This window comes from Manacus candei, unplaced genomic scaffold (assembly GCF_025592945.1).
Source record: "Manacus candei isolate 608988 ecotype Guabito, Panama unplaced genomic scaffold, ASM2559294v1 h1tg000071l, whole genome shotgun sequence".
Lineage (NCBI taxonomy): Eukaryota > Metazoa > Chordata > Aves > Passeriformes > Pipridae > Manacus > Manacus candei.
Window position 1 is genome coordinate 9,343,433 of NW_026138119.1, and position 21,663 is coordinate 9,365,095.

The 21,663-nt window shown below is 49.1% G+C and overlaps 1 protein-coding gene across 5 annotated transcripts in view; it reads right to left on the bottom strand.

The window, feature by feature from the left end:
* CACNA1B (calcium voltage-gated channel subunit alpha1 B) overlaps positions 1-21,663 on the bottom strand; it is a 308,320-nt gene that overhangs the window by 166,201 nt on the left and 120,456 nt on the right. For all 5 annotated transcript variants that reach the window (XR_007907763.1, XM_051807855.1, XM_051807859.1 and 2 more), the window contains exon 7: positions 1,121-1,224. Coding sequence is in view for 4 of the 5 variants with exons in the window: in XM_051807855.1 (XP_051663815.1) it covers positions 1,121-1,224 (104 nt within the window). In the remaining variant the exon portion in view is untranslated. The remainder of the gene's footprint in view (positions 1-1,120; positions 1,225-21,663) is intronic.

Sequence of the window (21,663 nt, forward strand, 5' to 3'; positions counted from 1 at the left end):
AACAAAAGGATGTTCCATGAATGGCTTTGATCAGTTATTGATCAGGACAATCATTCCTGGATGTAGCAACAGCAAAGAGCAGGACACACCCACAGACCTTCAACACAACTGCAGTGCTGCCTCCCTACTCCTGCCACAGCTTTGAGGATGAAAATAATTACAAAATAACACAATTTTGCATTAATATGTTCTTTGGAAAAGACTTTTCCTTCTCTGGTAGCTTTAAAAAGGAAGAGCAAAGGTGGAGCACTGAAAGGCTTTTACCACACAGCAGCAACAACTCTTTTTTCTTCTCCTGCTGCCAAGAGCCAGAAAAAAAATCTACATCTTTATACATCTGTAGAGTCTCAATCACCTGCTTCATCTGAGAAGAAATGCTGTGCAAAATGAGAGCCTGCAAACCACTGAGATGAGTCGGGTTGTTAATTCCAGATCAAATTTCCCCACATGCTGGGGACGTTCCAGCTCAGCTGCAGACTTGGCAGCTCCATTCCTGCAATGGTCCAAACCCAAAACTCAGATGCAACAACACCAAAAGCTTGGCTGACCCCTGGGGTTTGAACATCAGGACACCAGTGGGTCCCCAAAATCTAGACATTGGTTTAAACAGGGAGAGATTTAACAAACAAAACCAAAAAACCACAAAACATCAACACCAAAAAACCAAATGCCCAAAAAACACCCGAGATCTTTTAAATGCCTTTAGCTTGAGCTTCCCCTTCCCCTGTGCTGCAGTTACACCAAGTGCATTATCCACACTTCCATGTCCAGTTCCAGCATTATCCTGGCACCAGGAGGTTCCTGGTGGGGGTTCAGGGTGACACAGGAGTGTTGGCTGCACAGGCCCAGGTCAGTGGAATGCCAGGGAGTCCACTTAACACTTGGGTCTGGATTCAGAATCATCTCAATTAGTGATTATTCACCAGCTCATCCCCACCCTAAGGCTCTACAGTCTTACAGAAATATCCCACTGCAAGCAGGGTGGGAGAAGTGGGAAGAGGGATAATGCACAGTGGGATGTAGCACCCAGCTCTCCCAATTACATCTTCCCACTAAACCCAACACATCTTCCCTTTTCACACCCAGGTGGGGACAAACAAGTCACTGGTGTCCTTCTTACCCCGATAAGACGCCCAGCACCAAGTTGAGCATGAAGAAAGAGCCAATGATGATGAGAGGGATGAAGTAAAGCCAATTCCAGGTATTTCCTGCAGCGTCGTTTGTCTGGAAACAAAGAAAAAGGGAGAGACAAAACCAAACATTAATTCACCTCAGAAACAAAACACCACACAGAACCTGCAGGGCAGAGGGCAGGAAAGAGTCCCCTTGGATTTCCTGGGCTCATCCACCACTGGTGGTTGGTTCTGGTGTGTTCACCAGCTCAAATGGCAGCAAAAGAACTGAGGAACCAAGTGATTGTCCCACCACCCACAACAGGATTTGTCATCAGCTCCCGGGAGAAGATTCATCTGATGCCTCTGGACATGACCTGGATGAGGGGATCGAGTGCCCCTTCAGTCAGTTGGCAGATGACACCAGGCTGGGTGGGATGTGGGTGTGCTGGAGGGCAGGAGGGCTCTGCAGAGGGGTCTGGACAGGCTGGATCCATGGCTGAGGCCAGTGGGGTGAGGGTCAACAGGGCCAAGTGCTGGGTCCTGCACTGGGGTCACAACAACAACGTGGGATGCTCCAGGCCAGGGCAGGGTGGTTGGGAAGTTGGAAAAGGCCCTGGGGGTGCTGGTGAGAGCCACTGAACATGAGCTCAGGTGTGCCCAGGTGGGCAAGAGCCCAGTGGCCCCTGGGCTGTGCCAGCAATAGTGTGGGCACAGGACCAGGGCAGTGCCCGTCCCACGGGTGAGGGCACTGCTGGGGCACCTCCAATCCTGGGTTCAGTTTTGAGTCCCTCAAAACAAGAAGGATATTGAGGGGCTCCTTCCAGGGAAGGGAATGGAGCTGGGGAAGGCTCTGGAGCAGCAGGAGCAGCTGAGGGAGCTGGGGGGGCTCAGCCTGGAGAAAAGGAGGCTCAGGGGGGACCTTCTGGCTCTGCAACCCCCTGACAGGAGGGGGGAGCCGGGGGGGGGTCGGGCTCTGCTCCCCAGTAACAGACAAAAAAACAAGAGCAAATGGCCTCAAGCTGCACTAGGGGAGGTTTAGGTTGGACATCAGGAGGAATTTCTTCCTGGAAATGCTTGTCCAGCCCTGGCCCAGCTGCCCAGGGCAGTGGTGGAGTCATCATCATCATCCCTGAAGGGATTTAAAACATGCCACAGGCAGCTGTGGCCCTTGGGGACAGGGTTTAGTGGTGGCCTGGGCAGTGCTGGGGGATGGTGGGACTCCATGACCTTAAAGGCCTTTTCCACCCTAAGTGATTCCACAGCTCCAGGCTGACCCCACAGCAGCGCCAAGAGGCATTTTTAGGTGACCTGACTCTGGGCAGGCTTTTCCAGCAGCCTCTTCTCTCCCCACCTCAACCCTTCCCATCAGCATCCCGTTTCCAGGTGAACTGAGGAGGCACCAGGAGGGAACCACGGCCCTCCCTTCTTCGGGGCTGCAATTAAGGCCAGGGTGGCACCGTGCCCGGAATGGGCACACACAGACAAGGAGTCTGCAAGAAAACCAGGCGTCTTCCCAGGGATTGCAGCTCCACAGCTGCTCACTCAGCACTTTCCTGTCGCCAAACTCCATCCTCGCTCCCTGAGTAAGCACCGGGGAGGAGGGAGGGGAGGGGAGGGAGGGGAGGGGAGGGAGGGGAGGGGAGGGAGGGGAGGGGTTTTAGGGTGTGACAAAGTTCCCGCATTCATCGACCACCAGGGAGCTCTTCAGGGAACTGCTGAGAAGGAAAATGCCACGTGGGCATTTAGCGAGCGCTCGGGAAAATGCAAATTCCTCTCTTGTGAGTGAAGAATGCGGTGATTGGAGGATCTGGTGTAAAGGAAGGGAATAAAGGACAAGCAAAAAGGAAAGGAAAGGTCCCAAAAAGGGAAAAGGGAAGTAAAAACCCAAAAGGAAAAGGAAAAAGGGAAGGGGGAAAGGGAAAAAAGGGGGAAAGGGAAAAAAGGGGGGAAAGGGAAAAAAAAGGGGGAAAGGGGATAAAAAGAAAAAAGGGGAAAAGGAAATAAAGGGGGGGGGGAAGGGATAAAAAGGAAAGACCCAAAGAAAGGAAAAGGAAAAGCAAAAAGGAAAATAAAAACTCAAAGCAAAAGTAAAAAGGAAAGTAAAAACCCAAAAGGAAAAAGAAAAAGGTAAGTAAAGGGGAAAGGGAAAAAAGGGGGGGAAAGGGATAAAAAGGAAAGACCCAAAGAAAGGAAAAGGAAAAGGAAAAGGAAAAGGAAAAGGAAAAGGAAAAGGAAAAGGAAAAGGAAAAGGAAAAGGAAAAGGAAAAGGAAAAGGAAAAAGGAAAAAGGAAAATAAAAATTCAAAGCAAAAGTAAAAGTAAAAAGGAAAGTAAAAACCCAAAAGGAAAAAGAAAAAGGTAAGTAAAGGGGGAAAGGGAAAAAAGGGGGGGGAAAGGGATAAAAAGGAAAGACCCAAAGAAAGGAAAAGGAAAAGCAAAAAGGAAAATAAAAACTCAAAGGAAAAAGTAAAAAGGAAAGTAAAAACTCAAAAGGAAAAAGAAAAAGAAAAGGGAAAAAGGGGGGGAAGGAAAAAGAAGGAGGGAAAGGAAAGACTGAAAGAAAGGAAAAGGAAAACAGAAGTAAAAACCCAAAAGGAAAAGGAAAAAGGAAAGTAAAGGGGGAAAAGGGGGAAAGAAATGAAAAAAGGGAAAAAAAAAAGAAAAAAGGAGAAAAAGAGGGGGGGAAAGAAAAACAAGGGGGAAAAAGGGGAAAAAAAGGAAAGAACCAAAGAAAGTAAAAGTAAAAAGGAAAGTAAAAACCCAAAAGGAAAAGGAAAAAGGAAAGGAAAAGGGAAAAAAAAAAAGAAAAAAAGGGGAAAAGGAAAAAAGGGGGGAAAAGGAATGGTAAAGAAAAAAAAAAAGAAAAAAAGGGGAAAGAAAGGAAAGACACAAAGAAAGTAAAAGGAAAAGCAAAAATGAAAGTAAAACCCCAAAAGGAAAAGGAAAAAGGAAAGGAGGAAAGGGGAAAAAAGGAAAAAAAGGGGAAAAGGAAAAAAAAGGGAAAAAAGGGGGGGGGGGAGGAAAGACCCAAAGAAAGGAAAAGGAAAAAGAAAAGGAAAGTAAAAACCAAAAAGGAAAAAGGAAAAAAGAAAGAAAAGGGGGAAAGGGGAAAAAGGGGGGGGGGGAAAGAAAAAAGAAAAAAGGTGAAGAAAAGAGAAAAAAGGTGAGGAAAAGAAAAAAAGGGGAAAAAAAGGAAAGATACAAAGAAAGTAAAAGTAAAAAAGAAAGTAAAAACCCAAAAGGAAAAAGGAAATAAATGGAGAAAAGGAAAAAAAAGAAAAACAGGGAAAATGAAGAAAATAAAAAAAGGGGGAAAACGGGGGGGAAGGAAGAAAAGAGGGAAAAAGGAAAGTAAAGACACAAAGAATGCAGGGGAAATAGGAGTAGAAACACAGGGAAAATGGGATTAGGAACATAGGGAAAATGGGAGTAGGAACACAGGGGAAAAGGGAGTAGGAACACAGGGAAAATGGGAGTAGGAACACAGGGGAAAAGGGAGTAGGAACCCAGGGAAAGCTCTGAGCAGCTCGATCTCCCATTATGGCTGTGGAAGCCTTTTCCAGTCCCTGTCTTCCTCTGTCTTTTGAGGTGAGTCCCAGAATATCCTGAGTTGGAAGGGACCCCGAAGGATCATCGAGTCCTGCTCTATCCCACCCCAGCAGTGCCAATTCTTCATTCCCTGGGGTTTTTTTCCATTCCTCTCTCTCTGTTTCCAGCTCTTTCCTTTCCCTCTTCTCCTGCACTGCATCTCCAGAGGTGGGTTTGGAGAAAACAAGGACACCCATCCTCATCCTGCTTCCCACAGAAGGGAAGAAAGAGCCAACAATGAGGAGAGGGATGAAGTAAATTCCAGGGATTTCCTGCACAGAGAAAAAGGGGAGGTGGGGAAGTGCCTGGGACTGCTGTCCTGGGATTACCAGAGCAAAGCCAGGTTTTATATTTGGAGGCTGTTCTTCAGTTCCCATCCTGTCAATGGTTGGAGCAAGTGGAACCCACTCAGTGAGGACTCAATGATCCTGGTGGGTCCCTTCCAGGATATTCCATGGTTCTCTGAGGCCTGGAATTGCTGTCAGCCACACAAGGGGGGTGCAGAGCCAGCCCATGAGGAGGAGCTGGAGGAAGGAACAGATGGGAGAAGGGAAACCACATAAACATGCAAAGGGAGTGCAGCAGGTCCATGGCTGCCAAAGGATCCTTTATCATTTATTTATTTATTCATTTGAGGCCCAAACTTGGCGACAGATCCACAATTCCGTGCTGCCATCAAAGCCCCTAAAAATGAAAAGTGCTGAAATACAGCTAATTAACCAGCCTTCTCTGAGCCTCTGCTGGGTTCCCTCGTGCTCAGGGCAGGGCAGGGTCTTGCTGTGCTTGCTCTGCCTCGCTCACAAGGATCCAGGACAAGCCAGACTTTGGAGACCGTGACAAACACCAGGCAAAAGTGTCGCCAAAAACCTCTCCTGAGACAGCAGAGCCTTCATGGATGTGAAACATCTTTCCCAGTGCTCCCAAACGTGCTTGATCCCAATCACAGAGTAGAGCACATAGTATATGCTACTGTGAGATGCTTTCATGACTTTTCCTGCTTCCTGCCAGGAAAAGCAAACTCTTCTCCCCAGGGAAAGCCCTCAGAGGCCACAGAGCCTGCCCTGAGCCCTCCACCCACAGAGCCAGCAGGGTTTGGGCTGTGGCCCAGCTCCAGGCTGGATCATGAAGCAGGACAAGCCAAGAGACCAAATCAATTTTTGTGTTCCAGCTCCAACATTTCGCTGGTGGAAGGCCTGGCTGGCTCTCAGGGTGACCTGAGCCTGACCACAGGTCTGACCAGAGAGGGAGGCAGGAGAAATGAAACACTGGACACGATGTGCCAGAGTTACATCCATGAGGGCTCTTTCACTACTCCTGAGCCATTTGGGTAGAAAGAGCAGCAGGGCCTTCCCCAGCACCCCCTGAGCAGTGCCCACACCAAGCCTGGCTCCAGGAGCACCCCAGGCATGAGGGTTGAGAGATCAGTGTCCCTTAAACCTGACAGCACAATTCTCCCAAAGCAAGGTGCTGCAGAGGGAACCTGAGGCATCTGAGGGACACTTTCAGGGTCACAGTGGAGACCCAGGGGTCTGTACCTCAAGCATTTAAAGCCCATACAAGCTCTTGGGCCCCTGGTGTTCTCTTCCCAACAAGCCCAGCTGCCATGGCTCCCTCTGCCCAACCTCTGCTCAGCTCCCTCCACCCCCTGCCCTGGTGCTTGGATCAAGGTGCACCCACCATGCTAAGCCTGACCTAAATCCCTAAAAACACCCTTCCAGCCTCTTCCATGGCACTCTGCTCCATTACCCACTCTGCAGCCTGATGTCTGTGCTCAGCAGGAATGCCCAGGTCACAGCTGGATGCCAAAGGACAGCCTGTACCTGTTGGCTTCAAGCACCTGAGGGCTCTGTCCTGCCTCTGCTGCAGCCCCCAGAAGATTGCTGGCACCCCCAGCAGTGCCAGCACAGCCTCCCCTCGAGGTGCAGACCCCAGTGGGTGAACAGGGTCATTTATCCTGAGTGGAGAAGCTGAAAGGCTTCTGTGCTGCAGGGAGATGAGTGCCCTGAGCTCCTGACACAGCCAAGAGAACAGGGGGTGCTCCAGCAAAGCACAGGTCCCACCACCAAGCCTTTTGTGACTTCTCCAGCACCAGGATTGCTCCTCACTTTTGTCTCTCACCCCCAGAGCTGTGGGGCCACTGCTCCCTGTGCTGACGAGATGGCAGCTGTGTCTAATTATCAATTCATTTCAAGATATCTTTGGAAACAATCCACTTGAAAGCACCGGAGTGCTGCTTGCACTGTGCTGCAGAGACCAGGGATGTCTGCTGGCACTTTCACCTTCCTCTCTGCAGCCCTGGCCCTTGCCCATGTGCCCAGGGAGGCAGAGCCCACATGCCTGGATGTCCCAGGATGAGCATCCCCATCCCTGGAAGTGTCCAAGGCCGGCTTGGACAGGGCTTGGAGCAACCTGGGCTCATGGAAGGTGTCCCTGCCCATGGCAGGGGTGGGATGGAATGAGCTTTAAGGCCCCTTCCAACCCAAACCATCCCATGATTCTTGTGTTGCTGGAGCTTCTTGCTGCTGCAGGACCAGAGCTCCTCTGCCAGCACCAAAATGCCTTTGTGGGAGCTTTTCCTTTGACTGTGGAGCTTCCAGTGAGAACTTAAGGGCAGCATTTACAAAAAAGTGAAGTCACAGACCATCCCACCATGAGGCAGCACCAACCTGAGTGACAAATCCCACAGGATCCAGGCTGGTCCTGCAGGCAGATCCCCAGCTGGGCTTCCCTGGCTGTGCAAAGATGCTGCTTTGGGCCCTCAGGAACCCTTTGAGACCCCGAGTTACTCCATTTTATTACCAACAGAGCAGCAAAACAACTCCCTGTGCCTCTGAACAGGGAGCCATTCTGCTGCTTTCACCTGCTTTTTCTTTCAGCCACTTTTAACAGGAGTAGATATTTCCCCAGGTCTCCCAATAAGAAATTCTGCCACCACTTTACATTGTCCTTTAATGTGCAAGACTAACAATTAAGGGGCTAAACATAAATGTTTGCAGAGTGAGGATCAATAAAGCAGAGATATAATTTGACAGATACAGCCAAAGCTGAAACACCACAGACCATTATCTCCTTACTATGTTTTTAATCAAAATGTATGGTACACCTAGAGTTTACTCACTTGAATCTAATCAAAGGCAGAGCCTGACTTATTTGGGGCAATTAAAGGGTAATATTCCTTTAGATAAGTGCTTTTGCATCGAGGGAAACTCTCAGCTGCCTTCAAGAGATGAACTCTCTTTACCCTCCCTCTGATTTTTCACAACTCACTCCTTGCTACTTCTGTTAATTAGAGACACTATTTATGGTTGATTTATTTCTATTCTTATGTTTAGGTGAGCACAGAAATTACCAAGAATAAAATCCAAACTATCCAAAGCCTGTACAAGGAGCACAGGGCAAGCCCTGCCTCACCCAGCATATTTTCACTGGGCACTAAATAACCCCTGCTGGGCTCTTCATCAGAGACACACAGACCTTGCACGAGGAGGGTTAAGGGCAGAACACCCAAATGTGCTGAGAAAAGCCACTCCAAGTTCAATCTGTGGAGTCAGTGATGACCTGCTCTGGTCACAAAGTATTCCCACCCTCCAATGACATTGAAACCAGTCAATTCTCTGGGATGCTGCACAGTCCCCATCACTGTAATATCCCAAAGTGTCACTTCTGGAAAGTGCAAAGTGCTTTCACACATGGAGAATGAGGCTCCCAGGCTTCATATGAACTTCAGAGAGCAGGTTTAGATGGGATATTAGGAAGGAATCCTTCCCTGTGAGGGTGGGGAGGCCCTGGCACAGGTTGCCCAGAGAAGCTGTGGCTGCCCCTGGATCCCTGGAAGTGTCCAAGGCCAGGCTGGATTTGGGGTTGGAGCAAACTGGGCCAGTGGAGCAGGTTCTAACTGTGCCTCCTGTGCCTTTTGGCTGGTCCCTGGTGGGTTTTGGACACCAGCAAAGATCTCATGGCAGAGGAGGGGTTTGCTGGGGGCCCTTTGGGATGGGGTACCGGTTGTCTTGAGGGTCAGCAGTTGTAGGAAGAGCCTGCAGAGAGCCCAGTGGCCTCTGCACATCAAACCCTGGCCTAAGTCCTGGCTTTGCACCTGCTCAGGCTGAACTCTCTGGGAAGAAGGACTCCAAACTCCCAGCACATTTCCACTCCAACCATTATTCCTGAGAAGCTCCTCTCCCCTCCCAGAAGGGCTTTGAGCTGTTCCGCTCTTCCCTTCAGCCCACACACACCTGAGATATCCCAGCCCTTTAGGACTCAAATTTTCCCCCTTTTATTTCCAGTGACAGGAGTCAGAAAGTCCCAGAGAGGAGCAGAAAGGAGCTAAAATTCTCTGGAGCACACAAATCCAAAGCTGGGCTTTCAGAGGAAAACATCCAAATGCATAAAAAGCCATCCCAAATACCAGAAGACTCTTGGTAAAATCCTTGAAACTGGCAGCATTTTAATTTTGCTACAATGCCACTGGCTGTGTATGAGCAGCTTTAACTACCACCACGACATGCAGTAATAATGTTAATTCAGCCCAGTTTCAATAGAAGCAAATCCTTCCCTTTGTTTCTCCCCTTACAGAGCTGGGGAGAATGAAAAAAGCAAAAGTGCTGATGTTTTATGCCTCCATCCAATAAATCAATAGTAAATATGCTAACAGGGCTTCTTGATAAAAAATTCATTCTCTCCCCAGCCCATGTGGATTCACTCAGCTGCTTTATTCATGAGTGTGCCTGCCTGGCACTGGCAAAGCTCTTTCCCTGGCAAAAATAACAGGCTGGCCAAGGGACTCTACCTGTTTTTTAATGGTTTGGGGCTTTCTTTTGTAGTTTCTCCTCCCCTATCTTTTATTTTTAAACAGCTGTGGACTTGAATAATGAATGTAAACTCGGTGTTGGGAACAATGTAATGCACGTTCACAATAAGGAAGGTCAGAACTGGGCTGGAGGTGCCCAAGAGGAAGAATTACCCCAGAAAACACCTGAGCAGCCCCTCTCTGAACCCCACAGTTATGGCACTGGAGCTGCCTGGAAGATAAGGAAGGTTTAAGTCCAAGTTGGAGTTGTCTGGAAGATAAGGAAGGTTTTAAGTCCAGACTGGATGGAGCTCTGAGTGACCTGGTCTAGTGGAAGGTGTCCCTGCCCATCTCAGGGGGTTGGAGTGAGATGATCTTTCAGGTCCCTTCCAACCCAAACGATTCCCTGATTCCATGAAGATGCATTTTACACATTTGAGCCCCTTCTGCAGGGTCACAGTGTGTTAATGGCAGAATGATCAAGCAAAGCTGCAACTTTGCACCCAACCCGTCCCATGGGCTACCTGCAGCCCCAAAGCCTTTTGTTGGGCTTAAATTCCTTATCTGGGACAACAGACCAAGGCACTGCCTTGCCGATGGGCACAGGTGACCCAGCAGTGCCAGGGGGGCACCCACACCAAGCCAGACTCACTTACCCCAATGTCCTCAAATGTCTAACAAAGGTTAAACCTTCCCTGCCTTTCTTCAACACTCACCACAAACCTAAAAGCCAGAGGTAGGACCAAGAGATTTCACCTCAGTGTGACTCAAGTCAAGATGCTCCAGGGGCAGCCAATTCATCCCAAAACCCAAGACATTCCCTGATTCACTGGTGCCTCGCAGTCCTCAAGTTTCTCTTCTCTGAGCACACAGAGTTTCTCAGTTTCTTTTCTCTGAGACTTGTGTTTTCTGGGAGCAGGGACAAAGCACTGCCAGCTGCCCACACAAGGTGGGCTCAGAGGCTCCTGGGGGTGGGTTGTGCTGTTGGAGGAAGGGTTGCACCTTGAAAAACAGGGTCTGCTGCTAAATTTCCAATTCTTGGCCAGCAGGAGTGTTTCCCATGTCATTCCTTGCCTGGGAAAACTCATGTGGGACTCAAGCTGCACTGAGAATAAATTCAGTGCTCTCCTAATGTGCTTTTCTTATAACACAAAGCCAACCAACAGGGCTTCAGGGACCTGCTGTCCTTCACTGAATTCCAGAATAAGCCAGGTTGGAAAAGACCTCTGAGATCATGGAGTCCAACCCTTGACCCAACCCCACCTTGTCACCCAGCCCATGGCACTGATGCCACATCCAGGCTCTGCTCAAACCCCTCCAGGAACGGGGACTCCACCCCCTCCCTGGGCAGCCCATTCCAAGGGCTGATCCCTCTCTCTGCAAACAACTTCTGCCCCATGGCCAACCTAAACCTGCCCTGGGGCAGCTCAAGGCTGTGCCCTCTTGTCCTGCTGCTGGTTCCTGGCAGCAGAGCCCGACCCCCCCCGGCTCCCCCTCCTGGCAGGGAGTTGCAGAGAGTGAGAAGGTCTCCCCTGAGCCTCCTCCTGTCCAGGCTGAGCCCCCCCAGCTCCCTCAGCCTCTCCTCACAGCACTTGTGCTCCAGACCCTTCCTCAGCCTGGTTGCCCTTCTCTGGACCTGCTCCAGCCCCTCCATGTCCTTCCTGAGCTGAGGGGCCACAACTGGGCACAGCACTCCAGGGGTGGCCTCACAGGGACAGAATCCCCTCCCTGCTCCTGCTGCCACCCTGTTCCTGAGCCAGGCCAGGATCCATTGGCCCTCTTGGCCACCTGGGCCCCCCTGGCTCATGTTCAGCTGCTGTCAGTGAGAGCCCCCAGGTCCCTTTCTGTCCCCCCCCTCTGTCCCAGCCCGTGGGGCTGCAGGGGGTTGTTGTGGCCACAGTGCAGGGCCTGGCACTTGGCCTGGTTGAACCTCATCCCATTGGATTCAGCCCATGGATCCAGCCTGTCCAGGTCCCTCTGCAGAGCCCTCCTGTCTTCCAGCAGATCAACACACACCCCCAGTTTGGTGTCACCTACAAATTTGCTGATGGGACTCAATCCCCTCATCCAGATCCTCCATAAAGACATTAAACAGGACTGGGCCCAGGACTGAGCCCTGGGGATACCATGAGTGACTGGCTGGTGAAGAGCCAAAGGTGTCCCTAAATATTCCCCTTTCTGTACATTTATAACACAGACACACACATTTAGAGCTCTGCTCACTCTGGTTGCTCGTGGATCATGTGCTATTCAGACCAAAGCAGAGTTTTGCTGGTCTAGTGAGTAGGGGCAGGATAAACTTTTCCTCCCACTCAGCAGTCGCTGGGGCTGCAGCCCCTCAGTCAGCAGCACAGGGCCAGTCACATGGAGCCATTCCCAGAACACTCCAACAACCCAGGACTCCACTGTTTTCTGACTCTGAGCAGAGGGAATTGTGGGCCCATGCCCAAAATCATTACATTTAGTGACAGTCCTAAGAATAATGCACAGGCTTCCTCATCATCTGAAATGCAGATCTGGATCCTGCCTGATTCTTCTTCTTTTCCCTCAAAACTTCACCAGCAAAAGCTTGCCAAGGAGTATTCAAAGCAAAAAACTGGTTTAATTAATTAAAATCTCAATTCCATCATATAAAATCCTAACAACAGGCTCTTACCCACCTGCATTCTGCAGCAGAGGGTGGGGATTGAGCAGAGGATTGATCTATTTAGGTTTGGCCACCTTCTCATTCTGTCTTCTATTGAAACTGTTCCTCCAGCAGTACAGCTTCTCCTCTTAATTGTAAGTTTAATTATAAGAGTAAGTTTTTATAAGTTAATTGTAAGCAGCAAATATCCTTGTAGGTACATCTCCAGCTCACAGAATGAGCTCAGAGCTCAGTCCCACAGGCTCTGGAGCACAGCAAAGCCCCCCAGGTCCAACAGCCCTTTGTCAAAGCAAACCCCACTCAGAACAAGAGTCCAAAGCTGTTTTATCCCCAACCATTTTCCTGCTTCAGACAAAACAGAACAAAAACCAGTTGGTCACGAACCTCTTGGCTCCATCTAAAGAGGTTTCACAAGGTTTTCTGAAGACATTTTAAATGGAAAAGGACTGTCTGTGACAGGAAAGAAAAAAAAAAGATCAGGAAAAAGACTTTTCCTAATCACAAGCCTAGCCAGGTTGTTCCAGATTTAAATGAAAACTGCTGTGAAATTCCAAATTTAAGTGTGAAAATATTTACTACAGCGTAAATTCATCAAGTCTGTAGAAAATAAAGAGACCAGCTCAGAGCTGCTCTGCTCTGTATTCCAAGAGGCTTCACTGGGAACTGGTTTGTTGTGATGAATTGCTTTCCACAGTTATGGGGCAATTTTCCTCCTGCAAGGGATTTGCAGAGCATTTGCTGGATTTTAGAATCATAGAATAGTTTGGGTTGAAAGAATTTGAAGGATCATCTCCTTCCCAACCTCCCTGCCATGGGCAGGGACACCTTCCACTAGCCCAGGTTGCTCCAAGCCCTGTCCAACCTGGCCTTGGACACTTCCAGGGGCACACAGAACATGAGAAAGAATAAAAATGTTGCAGGGAAAAAAAACATGGATTAAAAATTTCCTATTTGAAAGTCTCTGTAGCGCCAGGAATTTTATCAGCTGGAGGGAAAACAACTTGAAGGTTGTCTGAGAGGTGGTGGCTGCCCCATCCCTGGAACATTCCAGGCCAGGTTGGACAGAGCTTGAAGCAACCTGGGAGAGTGGAAGGTGTCCCAGGGTGGAATGAGATGATCTTTAAGATTCCTCCCAACCCAAACCAGTGTGTGGTTCTGTAAAAAGAAGCAGGAGGGCTGGAATGTCCCCAGTGCTGACCCTGGGGGCTGACAAAGGAGGATGGTGGCACCTTCTGCCCACGAGCAGCTTCAACTCACACCTCGTTGTGGCACACACCAGGCTGCCCATGGGTGACCTGCCCCCCAGAGACTGTTCTCTCTCTCCTCTGCTGCTGCCACAGCACAAACCCAGCCCTGACAACACCCATCTATGGAGTTCCCTCAGCCCAGCACCCCCAGAGCTGCCCTGCACCCCCCCACCCACCCCAGCCCACCCACATCATCCCCTCCCAGCCTTTGTCCCTCCCCTGTGCCCAGGGCACGTGGGCTGTAGATAAAGAGCAAAAACCTTCTCCCAGAGCCCCCCCAGCACCAGCCCCTTCTGTCAGAGCACCAAACCACACGGATTTGGGGCTGCTGCAGGAACTGCAAAGCAAACAAGGCCTCCCTTTTTGGTTTTCTTAGCAAGCCCCTGTCACTGCCTCCCCTCCAGCCCCACGTGCAGCAGCCAGGGAAGGAGCAGGATGGCTTGTTCCTGAAAGCACAGCTGCCTTTTCCATCCTGGGTGGGAAAGCAATTGTGGGGCTTGTGGAGAGCTGCTTGTACCCTCAGTGCTAGGAGGGAATTCCTTCAGCTGGAGTTCTCACTCCCTGACAAGCCCTGGTGATTGTGCTGCTGTTTGGAGAGATTCCAGCCCTTTTCAGGGAGCAATTACTCTGCTGAAGGGGCTCTTGAAGTTTGTATGATAGATGTCACTCTCCTGCCGTATATCTTAAATGTCTCCTGTTAAACCTGGAGGTGGCCACCCCACGGTCAGTTTGAATATATCTTCCCTGGGACATCAAATAAACTCCAGAAGATTCAGGGAGGCACTTCAACTCTTTCCACATTTGCTCGAGTGCTGTTCTGAGCAGGGTAATTTGCTCAGCCAGGGCTGAACAGGCGCAGTCCTGTTTGCCTCAGAGAGAATGTCCACGTGGGCACAGGGTCAGACAGTCTGTGTTTGCAGACAGATGGAGGCCCAGGCATGGTCAGAGACCTCCATCACACCCCTCTTGGCATCTAAATATTTCAAAGCCATTTTAGCCTGAGGCACGTTCCACATTTCCTATTACAATGCCTGTGGACTTCTGCAAAACCTTCCAGCTGAGGAGTTATGCAAAGCCTGCCATGCAGCAACACTGCATCCCTGAAAGACCTGGGAATTCAGCCCTTTGGCAAACAGGCCCTCCAGCCCTCCAAAATCCAGGAGGAGAGCATGAATAATGGATATCAGCCAAGGCAGAGTTTCGACTGGGGTAGGATTGTTGTGCTGACGGCTCATCAGCTCACACAGGATCCATCAGTTGGACAGATCCCTCCAGTCTCCACGTGCTTTTCCCTCACAGGGGCCAACAGAGCAGCTCAGCTGGGCAGGAGGAGCTTGTGCTGCTTGTTCAGTGTCTACGAGGGATTTTCCAGCTGAACTACAAATCTGTCGATGAAAACACCGATTTTACTGCTGGATTATAAATGTCTGAGCAGCTCTCATTAGTAGCAGGTATGAGACTCCAGAGCCTGGTGTGAGGCTTCTCCCTGGGGAAACAGGAGCTGAGAAATCCAGTCCACCAGGACAGATTGGACACAGAGCTCCAGGGAGGGTTCTGAGACATGGAAAGTTTGGATTTTTTCACAGCACTGGGTTTCTGCCTGACAGCTCCCCGTGGGTGGTAGGGGAGGCTGTTTATTCAAGAACTTCTGGAACTTGAGAGGGGCTGAGAATTTGATGCCTGTCACACACAAGTGATAACCCAAATGAATGGACTCTGACCTAAAAAGACTCATTTTTCTACGTAATAACAACCCTCCCTTCCACTTCAGGAAAGTTCATGTCCTAACAACATAATGAGAAGGAGGAAGCTTCAAACCAGCAGGAAACATGGGTGGAATCCACACCTCTATGACCACCTGGAGAAAGGTCTACACACCAACAATTCAGGACCTAGTGATTACATCAAATCTCTACTTAATAATTATTTCTTTTTGCCAGCTCTAATGTAATTGTTTCAATAATTGTTCAACATAGTGCACTGCCCTATCTTATACTACACTACTAGTAGTTTTAGCTTTTATATTTTGTAGTAAATAATTCTGATTAAGATTTTTTTTCTGATAATTTGTAAGAATAAATGATTCATTTTGTATAAATATTCTCATTTTGCCAATCATTACAACGTGCAGGACAGAAGTAGTTCAATCACATCTCTGTAATTCCTTAAATTTAAACCATTGACACAATCCAAGGCTAAGGTTGGATTCAGCCACACCTAAGCTCCTGGCTGAGAAGGAGTTTAGGAAGTAAGGGAGTCCTTTTTGCACCTTGTGGCTCAATGACAGGGCTTTTTAAATAAATTTTATCTAAGCCTTCCACTCTCACCCACAACACCAACCCTGCACTCAAAGCTGCTCCAGGCTCTCAGTGCCTGCTCCTAAGCCTTTCCTGAAGGTGATTGGTGATACTGAAATGCAAGAAATCAACATTTAACCCCTCAGCAGAAGCAAGAGACTGAGAATTATCCTTCCTGTGCACAGAGAAGGTGCCTGGTTCTTATTAACAAATTAAAATCCCCCTGACTCAACAGGGAGTGCCATGAACACCCAACACACCAGGGGATTTTTCTCTGCTTTAAGAGGCTGCAGGGAGAGAGAGGAAGCACAATTCCAGCACAGGAGCTCAACTCCCCTCTCCATCCCAGCAGCAGCGGGTGACACGTGCTGGGCTGGCCCTGTCCCACAGCACCTGCTGCCAGGCAGCTCCCCGGGGCACCCAGAGCATTTCCAGGAGCAAATGCACAGTGACAGGAGGAGCTCAGCACTGCTGAGCATCAGGTCCCCAAGGGCAACCTCTCCCTAAATCAGGGCGTGGGGAATGTTACTCTGGCAGCCTGGCCCAGCTGGGCACAGATGTTGGGAGTTCTTGGCTCTGAGAAGCTGAGAAATCCCAACAGGTCCTCTGCTGTGGGCGAGACCACGGGGGCACGTTTCTCCCCAGTCCTGTGGGCAGTGCTGGCTGCATCTGAACTCCCCCAGAGGGGACAGAGCCCCTTACTCCATCTTCATAAGAAAGATCTAAAGCTGTTGGAGAGCGTCCAAAGGAGGGACACAGAGATGGGGAAGGGCCTGGAGTGGCTGAAGGCACTTGTGTTGTTCAGCTGGAGAGGAGGAGGCTGAGGGGAGACTCATTGGGAGCTGCAAGTTCCTCACAGGGACAGAGGAGGGGCAGCTCTGATCTCTGCTCCCTTTGAGCAGGGACAGGACCCAGGGAAGGGCTGGAACTGTGTCAGGGCAGGGTTAGGCTGGATCTCAGGAAAAGGTTCCTCCCCCAGAGGGTGGTTGGGCACTGACCAGCCTCCCCAGGGCAGTGGGCACAGCCCCAAGGCTGCCAGAGCTCCAGGAGGGTTTGGACAACGCTCTGAGGGCCAGGGTGGGATTGTTGGGGTGTCTGTGCAGGGCCAGGAGTTGGACTGGGTGACCCTTGGAGGTCCTTTCCTACTCAGGGTATCCTGTGATTCTTTACTACACATTTATTAAAAGGAGCAATGTTATCGAGGCCTCTCATGGAAAGGACATTTTTAAAGCAATCACAGACACAAAACAGCACAGAAAATGTAACTCCTCTCCCATATTTGTGGAGAGTTATAAGTTTCACAGTGACTAGAAGGGAGTATTTTTCTTTCCTTGCTCTTTCTGGGGTTTACTCCATATCTGGGCAGGAGCTGGACTCAATATCCTTGTGGGTTCCTTCCAGCTCAGGGAATTCTGTGATTCTGTGATCTCCAACAGGGAGAAGCAACAGGATCTCCAATAGGAAGAACCTCTTTGAAGACCCTGCTCAACCTTGAGGCCACCAGCTGTGTCCCAGAGAGCATCTCAGCTCAGGCAACACTACCAGAAAGCCCAAAGGAAAGCAGAGCATCCTCATTCCTGTGCTGCCCTTGCCAAGTGTGGCATCAGCCCCTGGTCTGCTTTGCCAGCACTGATCAGTGCCAGCCCTGGCTCCTGACACCCCAAATTCACCTTGGGCACCACAGAGAAGGCAGTGACAAGGAACCACAGCAGGAGTGTGTCTCTGTGATTCAGAGTGGCAAAACAAAAGCTTTCCTTGTGCTCATTTTCCCTGTTAAATCAGAACAAGGAGAGCTGATACACACACAGAGACTGAACCCACCCTAAACCCCCTCAGCCACCAAGACTGCTGTGCCAGCCCCAGGGCACACAAATAAACTGCAAACAAAACATTTATCCCCATCCATCTCACTTTCTAGCAATTATGGGCTTGTGCTTTAGTGAACTGGCTTGAGGTGGTTTCTAACAGGGGGCAGGAAGCAGCATTTTAGGTGTTTTAGGAGAGAGGAGCCATTTCAATGCCACCCTCAGAGTCCCACAGGCTCTGCTGCTCCGTTTACTGCTGCCCCCAAGCAGGTGTGACAGTCACACATCAGGAAAGCCAAGTGCACAACCCCTCAGGAAACCACCATCAGGAGCAAAAAGACATTTAAGGCACCTTGAAGCTTTCACTGGCAGGTTTCAGAGGTGCTTGAAAGTGTGGAGGCTCCTAAGCCCAGGAGGAATCCCACAAGCAGACAAGGAGCAAAGAGGAACCTTAACCCAAGTCTCTGAGGTGAGAGGATGCTGCTTTATGTTATTTATTTCCCTTCTGCTTTCTGTTGCACATCCAACCTGCACCTTTGCACAACTTCCCTGGAGGGTTTTGCTCAAGAAACCACCTCACAGTCCAGGTAACCAGTGCCAGTCACATTCCAGCTCCTCCTGAGGAGCAGCACCTTGGATTCCTCAACTCTCAGCTGTGGCTGATGAAAATTGAGTGTCAGTGGTTTGATCTTCATAAATAAATCTTTCTCTGGCACAGGTTGCCCAGAGAAGCTGTGGCTGCCCCATCCCTGGAAGTGTCCAAGGCCAGGTTAGATGGGGCTTGGAGCACCCTGGGATAGTTGAAGGTGTCCCTGCCCATGGCAGGGGGTGGGTCTGGATGATCTTTAAGGTCCCTTTCCAACCCAAAAAAGTCTGTGATTCTATGGAATGCCCCCAGAAAGACATGTGTGAGCTCTGGCACAAACAGGTCCTCTCCTGCCCCTACAAACCCCAACACAGCCACCATCTCACCCACAAAACCATCTCTGTCTTGGGCTGGAAATGGAACAATCATATCCCAGCCTTTCCTTCCTTTATCTTTATAGGAATAAAGAAATTCAAAGACACAAAGGGGAATGAAAAATACCAAGTGAATCATAAACTGTTACAATTCAGTGAGGGTAAAGTTCTAGCTGGCGTCCAATTTAAGGTAGACTTATATTTTGTTTGAACTGTTCATTCCTACTTACAGACATATTAGGTTAGGTCCAGTCCATGGTCTTGAAATACCCACTGGACACTAATATTTGTCAGTAGAAAACAGAAGAAACATGAAAAATCTCTTGCCATTAATATCAAAAGCCAGTGAGTGCACACTCTGACATTTCTCCTTTCCTGCAAGGAGCCCCTACTTTGCAAAGCAAATTCCACCCCGTAGCTTTGAACTCCTGTGGAGAAAAGATAAAAGGTGAAACCCCTGCTCTTTGAAAGTCAACACCAACATTTCTGCCAAGCTGAGATGAATCAGGTTTGCCTCCTGGTTTTCTGAGGGAGGACTGGGAGCACAAACAGCCTCCTCAGCTCCTTGGGAGCTCATCGAGCACCTCCACGTCAAAGGCACGGCTGCACCTCATGGAGATCAAAAGGTGTAAGGATCAAACTTGTGCAGGGACCACAGCAAGGAGCTCTAGCATCTTCCCAAACCACTGAGGAGACCGTGGAAAGCACTCCAAGCTCACCACAGCCACAGATCTACACCAGGGTTTACCTACTCAGGGTATCCTGTGATTCTTTGCTACACAACATTTATTAAAAGGAGCAAAGTTATCAAGGCCTCTCATGGAAAGGACATTTTTAAAGCAACCACAGAAGCAAAACAGCACAGAAAATGTGATTCCTCTCCCATATATGTGGAGAGTTATAAGTTTCACAGTGACTAGGAGAGAGTACCTCAGCAAGGCCACCAGCTGTCCCCTCTCCACTGACAGGCTTTGTAATTAATGCATCCACTTAGCATAGTAAAATAATTATCTTAATTGGAGAATTTGTGGTCAGGCACAAAGCTTGTCGGGCTTTTCTCACTTTGCAAACAGGAGAGTGTTTCACCACGGACAGCAGTGGTCTTGCATGGTCCAAACTGAGAATTACTGCACAGGAAAGGGAACAAGGAGTTGTACTATTGCCTCTTGAAAAGGTTTCACAGCCCCAGATAGACCATATTAGCAATAGATGAATCACTGTCATTCACAAACACTGAGAAGTAAACAAGATGACCTGAAATCCCACTGTTTCATTTGAAAACCAGATCTGGAGGAAGATCTGGACACAGAGCACAGGGCATCACGGCTTCTCTTGCCCAGCAGCTACATCATTTCCTCCCACCTCTGTCTTTGTCCCCAGTACTCAGCCTCTGGTTTTTTATACCCAGATTCTACCCCTTAGTTTGCCAAGAGGTTGGAATCCATCACTGGGAACATCCTCCCTCAACATCCTGCAGCTCCAGCAGCCACAGGTTACAGAGTGCAGAGAGCCATGCTCAAAGCATGCTGAGAAACACTTGGCATATTAAAACACTTTGTGGGAAATGATGAAGAAATTTAATAGTCCCAGGAGACAGTCTGATCACCAGGTACCACTTATTTCACCCTCAAAGTGTCCCCCAGCACCCACAGCACACCAGGGTGGGGATGGGGCACCAACCATGGCAGGGGCTTCTGAGAAATAAAAATACAATTTTTTTATGTAGGCACATCGTGAAGTTGTGAGATATCCAAGTTCCCAAAATTGGACTTGAGTATCAAGGTCTTTTTCGGCCAGATAAGGGAGATACAAAAGTTCCTAAAAATTAAAATCTTTTGGGGCCTATTTTGTACACAGGGGTTCTTCTCTCTCTTTGGGCTAAGAACAAGGAAAGATCCATCATCTTTGACAGAGGGCACCTCACAGCCAAGCAGAAGAAAGGGAGAGCCTCTTTTTCAGAGAAAAGAAACCTTTTTTGGCAAAAAATGAATATATTAAACTAATCTGGAAAAGGGTGGGATTTTGTGAAACTATAAAATGTATAAGATTTAAACCCAAAAGGTCTTTTTCCCCGGAAAAAATCCCGGTGAGAGAAAGACCCGGCGCGCTGAATAAATTCTTCCTTGTTTCTTTGTTCCTTGAGTTTCTGCCATCTTTCTACATTTAAAAGAGGGATTTTTCCCACACAGGCTGGTCCACACTGTGGGGAGACACAACTCCTGTCCCTGGACCTGCCTGGGACCAGCCTAATCCCTGCTGCAGAGATCAGGTTTGCCACTCTAGGATGTGTGGTACTCCAGTAGCATTGCAGCCCACAGGTAGTCCCTAAATTTTTCCCTAATTTCATGATCCAGAAGGTGCTCAGCCTGTACTTGAGGGATCTCTGCTCTGTCTGCACTGGATTAGACTGAAGTGCTGCTCAGAACACTGAGCTGTGACACTGAGCCCTCCCACAGTGAGGAAAACAGTTTAGTTTCTCTATTTCAGATCACATTGAAGCCCTGAATTACAGGAGGTAAATGCACTCCACTTGCTGGAGAAAAGGTTCTTCCCCATCACCACCTTTCCTAAATCACCTGTTGCTCCTTGACTGTGAGCACAAACAGGCCACAGCTCCCAGAAAGGTCTTGTTTGGAGGAATTGTTCCAGTGCTTTTGTGCTGCTGATGCAGGAAGGCCTTTTCTGAGCTTATTATTAAAGCATTTCCCCCAGCTGCTGAGTCAGCCTTTTTTGCTTCGAGCATAAATCACCCTCCAGACAAAGTCTTGCTGGAAAGCTTTCATTGGCCCCAATTAAAAGGAAACTCTCTGTAAGAACAAAGAGTGGATCAGCAAAGAGAAAATGGGCTGAGATTTGTCAACTTGCTTTCTGCTTGCCCTCCTAATTCCTCAATTTATCACAGGAGAAGAACATGGATATTTGCAAGGTAGATTGTTCAATGCAAAGCCTGTGCTAAAGTCTCCCTAGAACTGTAGGAAGGCTGTCTCTGGACCACACAGAAAGTCACCTCAATCCTTTGGAAATGACTAAATAACCCTTCCCATTAAAGGGCTTGCTCTGGACAGACCTGAGCCCAGACCATCCCACCCAAGGCCAAGCTCCCATTTTCCTGAGCATCACTTGGCACCAAACTCTTCAGTCTGCCTGATGCCACCACAAACCAGCTTTTTCAGTCCCAAATCTGCTTTCAGGACAGAGCAGATGAAATAGTTCGATTAA